The following is a 14963-nucleotide window of genomic DNA, read 5'->3' as shown; positions in this document are numbered from 1 at the left end:
AGAGTTCGAGGCCAGTGTGGTCTACAGAGTGAGTTCCAGGACAGTAGGGCTACACAGAGAAATCCTGTCTCAAAGAGAAGGAGGGGGAGGAAGAAAAGAAGGAAAGAAAAAAGAAGAAAAGAAGAACTAGGAAAGGTACCTTTAGTTTCTATTTTGTGGAATAATTTGAGAGATATTGGCATGAATTCTTCTGCACCCCTGGCCATGGGTTTCTTTGTTGTTGTTGTTTGGTTGTTTGGTTGTTTGGTTGTTTGTTGTTTGTTTGTGAGACTTTTAACTACTGTTTTCTACTTCATTGGTGTTATGGATCTGTTTAAATTGTGTATTTGATCTTATTTAACTTTGGTAAGTTATCTATGTCAAGACAGTCACTGATTTAAGTTTTCCAGTTTGGTGGAGTATAGGAGAAGTTTCTCTGGGTCTTGGCAGCCACTCCCAAATAACCACTCAGATACTTACTATTAATTATATATGCTCAGCCAATAGCTTAGGCTTGTCTTCTGCCAGCTCTTAAAACTTAAATTAACCTATTTCTATTAATTTTTTAAATTAGTTCAAATTAGGAACACGCTTATTTCACATGTCAATCCCTTCTCCCTCTCTCTCCCCTTACCCTCATCCCTCCTCCCCCCCACCTACCTCCCACCCCATCCACCCTCCACTCCCCAGGCAGGGTAGGGCCCTCAATGGGGGATCCGCAAAGTCCACCACATCATCCTGGGCTGGGCCTGGGCCCTTCCCCATGTGTCCAGGGCAAAAGTGCATCCCTTCACGTGGGATGGGCTCCCAAAATCCCCTCCTACACCAGGGAAAAATACTAATCCACTACCAGGGGCCCCCTGGAGTGCAGAGGCCTCCTCCTTGACATCCATGTTCAGGGGTCTGGATCAGTCCTGTACTGGCCTCCCAGACAGCATCTGGGGTCGATGTGCTCCCCCTTGTTCAGGTCAGCTGTTTCTTTGGGTTTCTCCAACCTGGTACCGACCCCTTCAATCTTCATTCTTCCCTCTCTTCAACTAAGTTCCAGAGTTCAGTTCAGTGTACATCTGTGGATGTCTGTCTCTGCTTCCATCAGCCACTGGACGAGGGTTCTCCTTATGGGTCAGGTCGGCCTATTTCTATTAGTTTATGTGCTACCCTGAGGCTTGCTTACCTCATCTGTAAAATTCCCATGTTGCTTCTTCCTTATCTGGCTCGAGACTACTCCAACTCCTCTGACTCTGCCCTTCTTCCCAACACTCTCTCTGTCCCAAAAATCCTGCCTAGCTATCAAGCCAATAAGTTCTTTATTAACAATGAGCATAACACATTTTCACAATGTACAGAAGGATTATTCCACATCAGTGGAGTATAGATTTTTGAAGTATGTCTTCATGGTTCTCAGAATTTCCTCAGTGTCTGTAGTAATGCCCCCCCTTTCATTTCTAATTTTATTAATTTGTATCATCTGTCTTTTAGCTAATTTGGGTAAAGGTCTGTGAAATCTTATTGGTTTTCTCAAAGAACCAATTATTTGTTTCATTGACTCTTTATATTGCATTTTTGTTTGTTTCTATTTCAATGATTTCAGCCCTGACTTTGATTATTTCTTGACATCTATGCTTTTTTGAGTGTTATTTCTTCTTGTTCTAGATTTTTCAGGTGTGCCATTAAGTTACTAACATGAGATCTCTCCAATTTTTTGATGTAGGCATTTAGTGCTATGAATTCATAGAAATACATTCATTGTGAACTATAGGTTTGGGTATGCTGTGTTTTTATTTTCATTTAATTATATGAAGCTTAATTTCCTTTTTGATTTTTGTCTTGACTCATTTTTTACTCAGTAGTGAGCTCAGTTTCCATAAGTTTATATACTTTCTTTTGTTTCTGTTATCCACTTTAATCCATGGTGATCAGATGGGGTGGTGTTACTTCAATTTTCTTTTATCTCTTGAGACTTGCTTTGTGTGCAAGAATGTGATCAATTTTGGAGAAAGTTCCAGGAACAGCCTAGAAAAAAGTATATTTTTTTGTTAGTGGATAGAAATATCTGAATATGTTTGCTGGGCCTATTTGATTTATGATGTTATTGAGCTCCAGCATTTTTTTAGTTTTTATCTGAGTGACCTGTCTATTGTTGGGTGAGTTATTGAAGTCACCACTATCACTGTGTGAGGGTTAGTATGTGGTTTCAGTTATAGTAGTGTTTCTTTTATGAACTTGGGTGCTCCTGTGTTTGGTGCATAAATGTTTAGAATATCCTCTTGGTGGACTTTTCCTTTGAGGAGTATGTAGTATTTATGAGTATGTAGTATCATTTCCTATCTTTTTTGGTTAGTTTTGGTTTGAAGCCCATTTTTGTCATATATTAAAATGGCTACAGCTGCTTGCTTCTTGGGTCTGTTGCTTGTAATACCCTTTTCCATCCTTTTATCCTGATATAATGTCTATCCTTGATGGTGAGGTATATTGTTTGGATGCAGCAGAAAGATCATTTTTTTTCTAATCCAATATGTTACTCTGTGTTTTTTTTTAATTGGGGGAACTGAGGCCATTGACATTGAGAGTTCTTAGTGAGTAGTTTTTATTCATCACTGTTATTTTGTTTTCCCTCTTTCTTTTGGATTACTGTTCTGAATTATATTTATTTCTTGTATCTTCTTGGGTGTGATTAACCTCTTCAAACTGAAGGTTTCCTCCTAGTGCCTTCTGTAGAGCTGGATTGGTAGATAAAAACTCTAAAATTTGGTTTTATTGTTGAATGCTTTTCTTTCTCCATTGTGTGATTGAGTTTTGCAGGGAATAGTAGTGTGGGATGGCATCTGTGGTCTCATTTGTAGAATGTCTGTACAGGCATTCTGGTTGTCAGAGTATGCATTGAGAAATCTAATGGGCCTGCCTTTATATGTTATTTAATCTTTTTTCCTTGAAGCTTTTAATATTCTTTCTTTGTTCTGTACATTTAGTGTTTTGATAATTATGTATTGTGGGGAATTTCTTTTGTGGTCCTGTTATTTTGGTGTTCTGAATACTTCTTTTACCTTGACAGGCAATCCTTTCTTTATACTAGGGAAATCTTCTTTGATACTGTTAAAAATACTTTCCATGCCTTTGAATTGGGTTTCTTCTACCTCCTCTGTCATCATTATTCATAGATTTGGTTCTTTCATAGTGTCCCAGATTTCCTGGATGTTTTGTGTCTGGATTATTTTTTTAGGTTTAACATTTTTTTGTCAGAGCTATCCATTTATTTTACCTTGCCTTCACTACCTTGGATTCTTTCTTCTATGTCTTGTAATCTGTTGGTGAGGCTTATCCCTGATGTTGATATCCTATAATTTTCATTTCTAGTTTTATTTCAGTTTGAGTTTTCTTTAATGATTCTATTTCTCTGTTTTACTTTCCTTATGTCATTCAACTCTTTGCGTTTTCACCCACTTCACTGGGGTGAAATTCACTGGGGAATTTATTCACATCCTCTTTGAGGCCCTTGAGTATATTCATAATTGCTATCTTGAAGTCCTTGTCTTGTGCTTCAGCAATATTGCATTTCTCAGGTCTATTGTAATAGTGTCAAAGACTTCTGGAGAAGGCTTTTGTCTTGGCTGTTCATGTTTGTGGTTTTGCACTGGGATCTTTGCATCTGGAGTTATGATGTTTATGTTTGCATCTGGAGTTATTTCTTGATGTCTATATCTGGTCTTGTTGCTGGGCGGGTATTCCATTCTTTAGTTGTTGCTGCCATTTCTGGATCCTAGAAAAATGTGGTAGCTGTGGAGTCCTTGGAAGAGAGTGCTTCTGTGACAGGCTGGTGGATGACAGAAAGGAATAGGGATGGGCTAGAAAAGAAGGCTGTGAGGGTTGATGGGCAAGAGTTAAGATGGGTCCCTAGATTTACTTCTAGTGTATGTGTATCTGTGTATGTTTGGGCATGTACCCATCAGTGCAGTAATTTGTCTGTGTGTGGGTATGTTCTTGTGTGTTTGTGTGTGGGGGGTGTTATTCCTGGTGTAGGTGCCCTCACAGGCTGGAGGATGGCCATTGGATCCCCTGGAACTGGAGTTATAGACAGTTGTGAGCTTCCTAATGTGAGCGCCAGTAGCAGAATCAAGGTTTTCTGCAAGAGCAGTATGCACTCCTAACCACTGAGAGATCTACCTCTCGAGTTCTGCACTAAACTTGTAAATGTTCAAGTTTTACAAAACTAAGCTTTAATTTAGACTAATTTGACTCTCTGTAAAGAGATGCCATGACCAAGGTAACTTACAGAAGAAAGCATTTAATTGGTGATTGCTTACAGTTTCAGAGGATGAGTTCATGATCATCATGGTGGGGAGCATGGCAGTGGGCAAGCAGACATGGTGGTGAAAGCAGTAGCTGAGAGCTTATACTTGATCCACAAACAGGAGTTACAAAGAGAAGGGGAGGAAGGGGAGGGGAGAAGAAGAGAAGAGAAGGGAAGAGAGGGAGGACCTGGTGTGGGCTTTTAAAACCTCAAAGCTCACCCCTGTGACATATCTCCTCCAACTAGCCATACCTACTAATCCTTCCCAAAACAATTCCACCAACTGGAACCAAGCATTCAAACATGTAAGCCTATGGAAGGCAATCTCATTCAAACCATTACATTCCACTCTTTAAACTTGCAACCATATCATAATACAAAATGAATTCAGTCCAACTTCCAAAACCCCCAAAGTCTATAACAGTCTTAAGACTATTTAAAAGTCCAAAGTCCCTTCTGAGACTCAAGGTGCTTGAAAGACTCAGGCTTTAATGCTGATCAGCTCTACCTCTTTAAGAGACAGACCCCACCCCCTGACAACAGTCAGGGCGCACAGGAAAAGTGCTACATCATCACCACATCACCTGCCATGTGTGAGGACTCTAGACATGCATGGAACCTCAGTGCACATGTGCAGTCTTCCCTTTAAAAGTTCCAACTTCCCTGCTGCTCGCTCTCTTTACTCTTTACTCTCTACTCTCTACTCTCTCTCTGCTTATGCTTTGCTCTCTCTTCTCCTACCTACATGCTCTCTCTTCCTCTCTATGGTGACCGGCCATGGCGGTCGGCCATTACCCGTTCCTCTTCTCAGTCTCCTTACTCTGCCGGGCCCATATAATAAACTAGTCAATAAGTCTCATCATCTGCCTCTTTTCCTCATTTTCTTCAAAAAACATAACAGTACTCTTATAAAATCAAACTATCCCCTTATAAAAATCAAAAAGCAAATTACATACTTACAACATACAATGACACAAAATATGCATTATCATTCCAAAAGAAAAGAAAGGGGGCATAGGGAGGAAATACTGGACCAAAGCAAGACTGAAACCCAGCAGGGCAAACTCCAAATCTTGTACTTCTATGTTGAATGTCAAAGGAATTAGATGGCTCTCTGGATCTCCCACACATTCCAGCTTTGTTGAAACAAATTTCTCTCTCCTGGGCTTATTCTACTCCAAGTTTGCAGTTCTCCTCAACAGACGCCTCGTGGCTCTGTCATCTTCAATATTTTGGAGTCTCCAACCCAATCCTGAAGGAACCAGCTTCCTTTTGGCAGCCATAACTGCCGAACATGTGCTTGCCATAAACCTACCTTGGTCACGTAGAGGTTAGATGCCTGTCTCGTGACAAGGAACCCATCAGAAGTTAGTCACTAGAAAGTCAGATGCCTGTCTCGTGACAAGGAGCCAATCGGAAGTTAGCTGGTGGCGCTATGCTTTACGACCCTGGGTGTGCTTTACGGACAAGCGCACGACAATGACGTAGAGAGCATAGCAACCACCCTGGGAGGGCCTATGGGCCATAACAACCAGTTGACCAATCAACACAGGGCAAGCCCTCCAAGCCTGGAGGCACACCAATCGTGAGCCTGTGCGTACCCCTAGACACTCCCCTTACGCTGCCCTATAAGATCTTTTGGGAGACCCAAGGAGCCGTCTTTTCTAGCCGTCCGCCATGGCGGGTGGGTGAAAGACCCGAGCTAACATGGGGTTAGCTCGTTAAATTACAATAAAGCCTCATGCAGTTTGCATCAAGCTTTCGCCTCCATTCTGTGTTTGGGGTGGCCGCCGTCCTGGGCTAAGATTCTGGAAGCCTCAGCTTTCTGAGGGTCTAACAATCCTAGCTTCACTTTCACAGTCTCATGGGATGGCCACTAGGACCTCCATGCAGACTCCCCTTCCACAACACTTTGCCTCAGTGGCTTCCCTTAACCTGGAGGAAGATTTCACAACCCCTGTACTCCTATATCCTTCTTGACTCTAAAACCAGAACCATTGTTAAATGCTTGCTTGAGGTGGAACCTGGCCCCTTCCTTGAATTACACTGGCATAAAATTTGATCTGTTGATGCTTTCCTTTGTTGAATAAAATTTCTTTTGCTTTAGGAGAGGATTCCTTAGGCATTCCTTTTTGTAAGTTGGAAGCTTATCTGGGTGAGGTCTTGCCCTGAGGGCACCACTCCCTTTACTTCATTTCTTCTCATTTCTTACAGCACAAACCAAGGTTCTAACATTAAATTTCCTGGTGTTCTTTTTCCCCTTAAACTTTCCAGTTTGTATTTCTTTTTACCCTGCTTGCTCTTTTTCATTGTATATCTGCATAAGATATACACGACACAGTCAATATTAGAATGTCTTGAAATCTCTTGTGACAATGGTTTAGCCCAAAACTCTTCAATTTAGCCTCTGCAGATTTTTCTGGACAAGGGTTGGGGAACAAAAGCCACGTTCTAAAGAATGGTTTCTACCCCAATTACTAATGTTGTTCCAAAACCTCTTAAGCTGTGCCTCCACAGTTCTCACCACTACTGTCCTCCAAATTCCTATTAAGATGGTTGTTAATCCCTATTTATACAATTCAACCTAATCCAAAGTCCATATTCTTCCAACAACCTACCTGATCAGGCCTGTCACAGCAATACACCACTCCCTGGTACCAAATTCTGTCTTACTTACTGTTCTATTGCTATAAGACAACCCATAACCAAGGCAACACTTATAACATTTAATTGGAGGCTTGCTTACAGTTTGAGAGGGTGAGTCCATGACCATTGTGGTGGGGAGCATGACTGTGGGCAGGCATAGTGCTGGAAGTAGTAGCTGAGAGCTTATCTGATCCATATGCAGGAGGCAGAGAGAGAGAGAGAGCAGGGAAAGGAGAGAAAGGGAGGGATGGAGGGAGGAAGAAAGGGAGGGAAAGTGTCTTGGCCTGACATGGGGCTTTTAAAACCTCAAATCCCATCCCCAGTAACACACCTCCTCCAACAAGGCCATACATCCAATCCTTCCCAAAACAGCCCCACCAGCTGGGAACCAAGCATTCAAATATATGAGCCTAAGGGGACCATTGTCCTTCAAGTCAGCAAAGACAGTATTTCAAGCCATCACTTACAGAAATATAAAATGTCTTACAAAATCTATGCCATAAGATAGTAGGGTGTGTTATACTATATGTGATTTTTTTTCCATTGAAATTAAAATTCTTTTGTGTGTATGTATGCACATGTTCATGTATGTAAATGCAGATACAGGTATATGTGTGGGTATATGTCTGTGGATGGTGCCCATGAAGATCATCTTAACAGGTGCAATAGATAATTCTGATGTAGGTGTTGTAAGGAGCATACTAAATAAAAGCACCACCCTTCAGCATTACTGCCTCCCTTAAATGCCTTCTGGAGGCAACTCCCTTAAATGGTACTTGACGGTAGCTCTAGATTTCAGTTCTGGTCAGTCTTATTGCCCGTGGTAGGCTATATTGTCTTTGCTTCCTATGTAAATATGCTGTTTGTTTTCTTCTCACGGAAACCTTATAGGACAGACAAGGAACTGTTTTTATATTATATGAACCTCTGAAGAGATTCAAGTTGGGCATGTTGTAAGTATGATATGTAATAATAAGCTAAAAAATATTTAACACCAGCAAGATTGGTGCTTCTCTTGAGTTTTAATCAGCATGCTGATTTATTTTGTTTTATTTAGATCCTCTAGTGCTTCGCAAAGTACCTGTAGATGTTGATGTCAGGTTCCTTATAAATATAGTATCCCAATTATCAGGTAGGAGTCTATGCTTAAATAATCTCATACACATACAAGGCTCACATATTATTGATAGGGAGCCAGCTCAGATGATCCAATTGTGAAAAGCTAGTTGTCATTCTGGAATGCTTAGAAAAGTGCTCTGGTGACCTGGGCAGATGTTCTTCCAAAGTAGGGCTGGAGCCAGTTTGGTCTCCTCAGGGAATGTGGATTCTGAGCAGAGTCCTGATGTTAGAGCCACTCACCTCCACTGATGCTTTTTCATTCACAGAAGTGCTGTTTCTTCCCCTCTGGAGATAGAATGTGGCTACAGTTTAATCTAGTGCCATGATACCAGAAATGAGCCCGCTGTCTGTAACATCTACACAAACATGCATTCATTTCATCTATCCAGGTATTTGCATCCAGAATAACAGGGAGTAAGAAAGGAGCTCCTTCTGCTTCCCAGTGATATCCTATCCTTCAGCTCCCTCCTTGCTCTGATCTCCTAACCTAGATGTCTATACTCTACAGATGTGCTACTGTGGTGCTAGGGCAGTGGCAGGGCAAAAACAACAAGGCAACTACTGTGACTAGGCAAACAATGTAGCCAATCGGATTTGATGTTGGCAAGCTAATAAAAAAAAAGTATTTTCCAGAGTAGGAGTCTAATTAGATGGGAAAGATGCAAGCTCCAAGTACATTTTAAAGCCCAGGAACTCGGGCAAATACATTTGTTAATTACAAGAACTAGAAATCAGAACACAGATATATGAACTCTTACTGTCCACCAGCTGGCATAAAAGGTGAACTACTAAGGACAAGTTGCCCTAGGGCTGCAACTAAATAAACCCACATGCACATGGGATGAGGTTGGGGGGGGGGCAGGTAGGGAAGCCAAATCCACTAGAATTCAGGTGGATAGGAGCAGGTCATCTGAGGCAACAAGCCCATACCATTAGCAAAATTTCAATCACAAAGAGTATACAGACAACCTGAAAGTCATGAAGGGGGAACCTAACTATAAGATCTTAAAAATGAGGCCACTTTGGGAGATGCAGATCAGTAGGGGACTGACATAAAGAAAGCTTGTCAGCAAGTGGCAGGGCCCAGGGACAGGAGCAGGATTTGTGTCCCAAAACTGACAGAGTGACATGGGGAAAGAATTAATGGAGCATAGGCAAAGCTCCTAGCATATGGGCCACAGGAAGACTTATGCGGTGGGTCACTAGGCTTAGAAGTACCAGGCAAGAGAAAATCCATTACAGAATTTAAGAGCCATAAGGGACTTCCACGAACAAGCTCCCAATCATCAAGATAACCTATCAACAAGGTAGATTTGATACTTATGCCCACAGAAAAAAATAATCAGACTGGTAGTTAAGTGGCATTCACCCAGCTGTCCCTACACCTTCACCTGAAAGTTCAGGCAGGAATGTTTTGACCTGTGTCCCAGCTTCAGCAGCAGAAATGGTCCTATCAGTTTACTTCTTAGGAAGTCATTGCTACTCACACAGTCTACAGAAAGGGTAGCATTGAAATGGACTTCAGAGTCTACTTACTGCCTTTTCTACTGTGTTGTATGCATCTTCATTTTCTCATCCCTCATGAGCTAAAGAATGTTAGAGCAGGGTAGGACCCTGGTGATTAAGCCACACTCATATTATAGGTAGGAAACACACTTAGAGAAGAGATGTGACTTGTCTGGGTCCCAGAGCAGGTCATCTATCCAGTGATCCTGATCCTACACTTTCATTCGCTAAAGTTACAATAAGTAGCAGCTTTACTGAGGAAACCCAGTTATGTAACAATCATCAGATTTTTGTGAGTTAGGGTACATCATTGTTTATGTTTGTATAGACTTGCTGATTCACTTTTTTCTGAATATTAGAGAAGATTCCAGATGTCCTTGCAATTCTCACTGGTATCTAGCTGAATGAAGGGGTAGAATAACAGCTACACAAAAGAACTGTACTAAGCTAGGAACATAGGCAGTGGAAAATAGGTTATTTAGGAGGCAGTGTCCAGGAGATGGTCTCATTTTATACAATTTACACAGAAAAAGAAAAGGTGCTCCTTAATTTTCTCTAGTACTTTCAGGAGATGGCTCAGCATGTTTGGCTTTACTGAAATCATGTCATGCCAGGTGTGGTACACCAGCCAATCACCCCTTTAGGAAAAAAATGGGAGGCAGTTCAAGAGGGGAAGTCCCTACAGATCAGACATCTGTAGTATGACTTTTCTGGGATAATTTTTACCACAACTCCATTTATTCTGGGCTATTTCTGAAAGATACAGAATTGGAGAAATTCCAACGGAGGAAAATATGAAGAAAATTCTTAAAATGAATTAATAGAGAAGGCATCAAACCATTTGCACACACACAAATCTACACATGCACACATATACATACAAAATTTTAAGTGGATCTCTTTTTGTTTGTTTGTTTTTGTTTTTTGAGACAGGGTTTCTCTGTGTAGCTTTGGAGCCTATCCTGGCACTCGCTCTGTAAACTAGGCTGGCCTCAAACTCACAGAGATCCGCCTGCCTCTGCCTCCCGAGTGCTGGGATTAAAGTCATGGCCACCAACACCCGGCCATGGATCTCTATTTTTAATATATACATGAAAAATGCCCAAGGATCTTAGTGAAGACAGACATTCTCAGACACCCAAACCCAGATCTTCATTTTGTCCATCTTGGTCGATCCCTGGAACCTGTTGCTCTAAAAAACCAGGGTCTAACACTTAACTCTGATAATAAAACACAAATTACTTTTCAAAATTACTCAGCCTGGAGTTGATTTTTACTATTATTTATTTTCTTTTTTGTTTGCTTGTTTGTAGCCCTGACTGTCCTAGAAGTCACTTTATAACATGACCAGGCCATCCTGGAACTCACAGAGAGCCACCTGTCTCTGCCTCCGAAGTGCTGGAATTAAAGGCACACACCACTACCACCACCTTTTTATTTTTTTAAACGAAGAGATACTAATGGTTGTCCATAGAAGGGGTGGGCTTGTCCTTGGATTTGGGAAATGGAACTCAAAAAGCTCAGAATCACTAATTTAGTTCAAGTCATTTGTTGTAGAAAAAGGAAATGAAGGCTTAGAGACTTGCCACAAAGTTAGCCAGTGGCAAGGCAAAAACAAAAAAAACAAAAAAACAAAAAAAAACAACAAACAAACAAAAAAATGAACTCCATTTTTAGAAACTAGGAAGCTTTGATTTCTGGGCTTGTTTTCAAGAGGTGACTGTGGAAGCCGTCCCAGTTTTGTCTTCATCCTTGCAGTTGACTTAAGGGACATCTCACTTGACTTAAGTGTTATCTCTCTTAAGAATACTTACTAAAAATTAATCCACTCATGCCAGACATCATGGCACATGCCTTTAAACCTAGCACATGGCAAGCAGATCTCTGTGAGTTCTAGTCCAGCCAGGACTACATAATGTGTTCCTATCTAAAATAATAACACCAACCCATACACCACCAACCTTTTTTGCTTTTTCCTTTGATATGGTTTTAAAAAAATGGCTACAAAGTTCTCTTGATTTTCTCTAATGAAACAATAATCTACTCATTTGACCTGTTCTCTGGCCATGGTATAATGGTATAGAGTAACAGTAGCTGTTCATGATTGGAGACGTGTCTTTGAACATGAGTTATTCATAAGTAGCAGAAATTACTTGTTCATATGAAATAGAAAATAAAACTCAGACAAGCCTCTAGAAACCAGAGATGCAAATGTCTCAACAGATATGAAAATTGTTAGATATGAATGACACTTTGCAATGATTCTTTTCAAAATCAGCACTGCTGTCCTAGTTTAGTAGTAGCCTTTTACAAGAAATGACTGAACCTATTGCTATATTCTGCTAAGTTGATTAATAAAAAATATTTATTACACAAATCCTTTCTGTTGACAAGTTAAAATGGAGTCTCATCTTTCATATCTCCCTGAAGATTGCCACCTTGTGAGATTGAAAATACTCATTAAATTCCATCACCAGCCGTACAAATGAGAGGGCGATTGTTTTTAAGCATGTGAGGAGAATCGCTGGTAAACTCATTTGTTTGGATATCATTAACAGAACAATCGGTGTGGATCTCCAGGGGGTCCTCATGACCTTTGCTCGAAATCTCTTCATCATCCATCAAGAAATATCAGCACCTAATATGCAAGGCGAGACCAATTTTAAGGTGAGGTGTTAATTAACTAACGATCCTGGTTAATTTCTATACAAGGGCTGAAAATACCTCATGCTGTATTGTAAACAAGTGCTAAACCATCTTTTTTTTAGTTCTTGTAAGCAGTACACATTTTACAATGAGCAGGGTCAATTTTGTAAGGTTCCCATTGAACGCGTTAGTTAAATTTAATAGTTTGAAACTTTTCCTTTGAAATATAGTAGACTTGCTTTAACTTGCTGCCATTTTGAAAGTCAGGCTCATAAAGACAACAGAGCTCTCTGATGTTGGAGGTGAAGCTGAAACGTCACAATGGAACCAAAATCAAGACTGTAACTAATTTATGATGTACCTATCTGTACTTCACATAATGCGTTGTCTGGCTAGTGGTTCTTGCAGGGCCTAGTTTCTAGAGCCAGATAAGCACTGAGACCCAAGAAGAACAGTGTTTGTTGAGAAGCAGAAGAAAAAAATCTGAGTACCTATGTGGGTCATCTACTCATTCCATTTCTCCAAAGTGAGGTGACCTTCACCACTTACCTTTTAAAACCTCCATATGGCCTCTAAAGATCCAGAGTCTCCACACTCTAGAATGCAGGAGACAGCTGCTGACAAGAGCTGCTGATATGGTCCTGATAAGCAAGTTTTTAATCTGACTCCTAGCATAGACCTTAGCAGTATCTGAATGGATCATGTAACTCTAAGAACTCAAATGGAAATCACATGTCATTTTTCTCTTAAATAGAAAGCTCAAGCTTCATATAAAATATTAGCCTTTTTCCTTTTTTACTCAAGTTAGGATTTAACACCTTTAATAACAATGTTTCAGCCTTCAAATGATTTGAGATCTAAGAGACTGACCATTGGTTTTTGCCCATCAAGACTGAGATGATTTGACAAAAATAAAGTAAAAATTATCTGAAGTGAACAAATTAGACTAAATCTGAATTTTTTGTGCTGCAATCCTAAAGTCTAAGGACAAATCCGCCCTTTCTAGCTGCAGATCACTAGTATCTCTCTCTCTCTCTCTCTCTCTCTCTCTCTCTCTCTCTCTCTCTTTTAAGAAATAAAGTAATAGTCAACATCAACTTGTACTTTAGAGTCAGTAATTTTGAAAAGTAATTTGTGTTTCATTACCAGAGTTCATGCTAGACTCTTGATTCTTCCTAGGAACAGATTACTGGGCTCTACCCAAATTAACAAAATCAGAATCTTTGGTTTGGGGTAGCAAGGCCCAAGAATGTGTGTCTCTCCACCTAAGGCTCACTTTATATCACTACTCAGTTATCAAGGGATCTGCAGTGGTTTGGATACAGTTTGAGCGTGTGTCCCAGTGGTTCCTGTGGTGGAAGCTTGATCTTCAGTTTCCCAGTGATAGGATATGAGAGGTGGTGGAATTTTTAAGAGATGGAGTTTGTCGGGAATTCATTGGAGGAAATCCCATTTGGATGAGACAGATGCAATTCTCTATATAGAATACTATTTAGTCCTTGCAAGAGAACAAGATTGGCTTCTCCCCACTTTCTGGGCTTCTTGACTCACCATGAGATCTCTTCCTATTGAGTAGAATTCCCATTATGGTGCCATCTGCTATGATGTGATGTAGCTAAGGGGTCAGAGGCTGTATTGGTACCCAATCTTGAACTTTCAGTCTCCAAAGTTGTGAGCTAAAGTATGTATAATAGGTTGAAATGGGGAAAACAGAAACAAACCCATATTTCATTATTTCTAAAAGGGTACTAAAACAATTCAGTGGAAGAAAAAATAGTGTTTTTAAATACAATGTGTTGGAACAAACAAGACTTACAAATTTTAAGGTTGGACTTCTCCAAAGTACCTTTTCAAAATAAGATGGATCAACAGCCACAATATAACAGTTAAAACTACTGGATGCTTAGGAGAAAACACAGATATAAGTTTGTGTTAGGTATAAGGCTGTGATGCATAAAGCAAAAGTGATCAAAGTAAAAACAAATTATTTGGGCTTTATCAAATGAGACATAGAATGTGGTAAAACATTTGCAAAGTATATATTTGAGAAAGCTATAGTATCAGGGTATATAAAAATATTCTTATAACACAACAATAGAAATGCAAATAACTCAGTTAAAATGTAAGCAAAGAATTTGAATAGATATGTCTTCAAAGTAGATATACAAATGGCCAATCTATGAATGTTAAACATCATTAAGTCATTAATGAAATACAAATCAAGATCATATCTAGCTAAAATGGCTATAATCAGAAAGAAAAGAAATAAACATTTGCCAAGGATTTGAGGAAAATGGGAACTGGAACCTTCACATATTGTTGTAAAAGTTTGATAATAACTTATTAAATTAAATATAAAATTACCATATGACCCAGTAATTCTATTCTTAGATATGTATACCAAATTATCAAAAACATATATTTGTACATTAAGGTTCATTGAAGAATGCTTCATAATAACTAAAAAGTATAAACAACCCAAATGTATGTCAGTGAGAAAATAGTGAATTCCATTTTAGGAAATGGATAATATTCACATAATGGAATACTATGGAATATTGTTCAGCCATAAAAGAAGTGATGTGTTGACAGTGTGTACTACAACATGGACGAATGTTGAAAACATTGTGTTAAGTGAAATAAACCAGTCATAAAAAGATAATTGCTGTATGATTCCATTATATGAAGTAAGCAAAGCAAGCCAACCCATAGACAGGAGATGAGTAAGTGGTTGCCAGGGGATGAGTAAGTTGCCAGATGAGTAAGCGGTTGGGAAAAA

At 39.8% G+C, this 14963-nt stretch overlaps 1 protein-coding gene across 1 annotated transcript in view; it reads left to right on the top strand.

Annotated features, from left to right (window-relative positions):
* The window catches only part of Iqch (IQ motif containing H), a 184022-nt gene that overhangs the window by 167894 nt on the left and 1165 nt on the right, over nucleotides 1-14963 (top strand). The window contains exons 20-21 of the mRNA XM_027414782.2: nucleotides 7805-7866; nucleotides 12097-12205. Of these exons, the coding sequence (XP_027270583.1) occupies nucleotides 7805-7866; nucleotides 12097-12205 (171 nt within the window). The remainder of the gene's footprint in view (nucleotides 1-7804; nucleotides 7867-12096; nucleotides 12206-14963) is intronic.

Source organism: Cricetulus griseus, chromosome 4 (assembly GCF_003668045.3).
Source record: "Cricetulus griseus strain 17A/GY chromosome 4, alternate assembly CriGri-PICRH-1.0, whole genome shotgun sequence".
NCBI classification, from domain to species: domain Eukaryota; kingdom Metazoa; phylum Chordata; class Mammalia; order Rodentia; family Cricetidae; genus Cricetulus; species Cricetulus griseus.
This window is presented reverse-complemented; position numbering and strand designations above follow the sequence as displayed.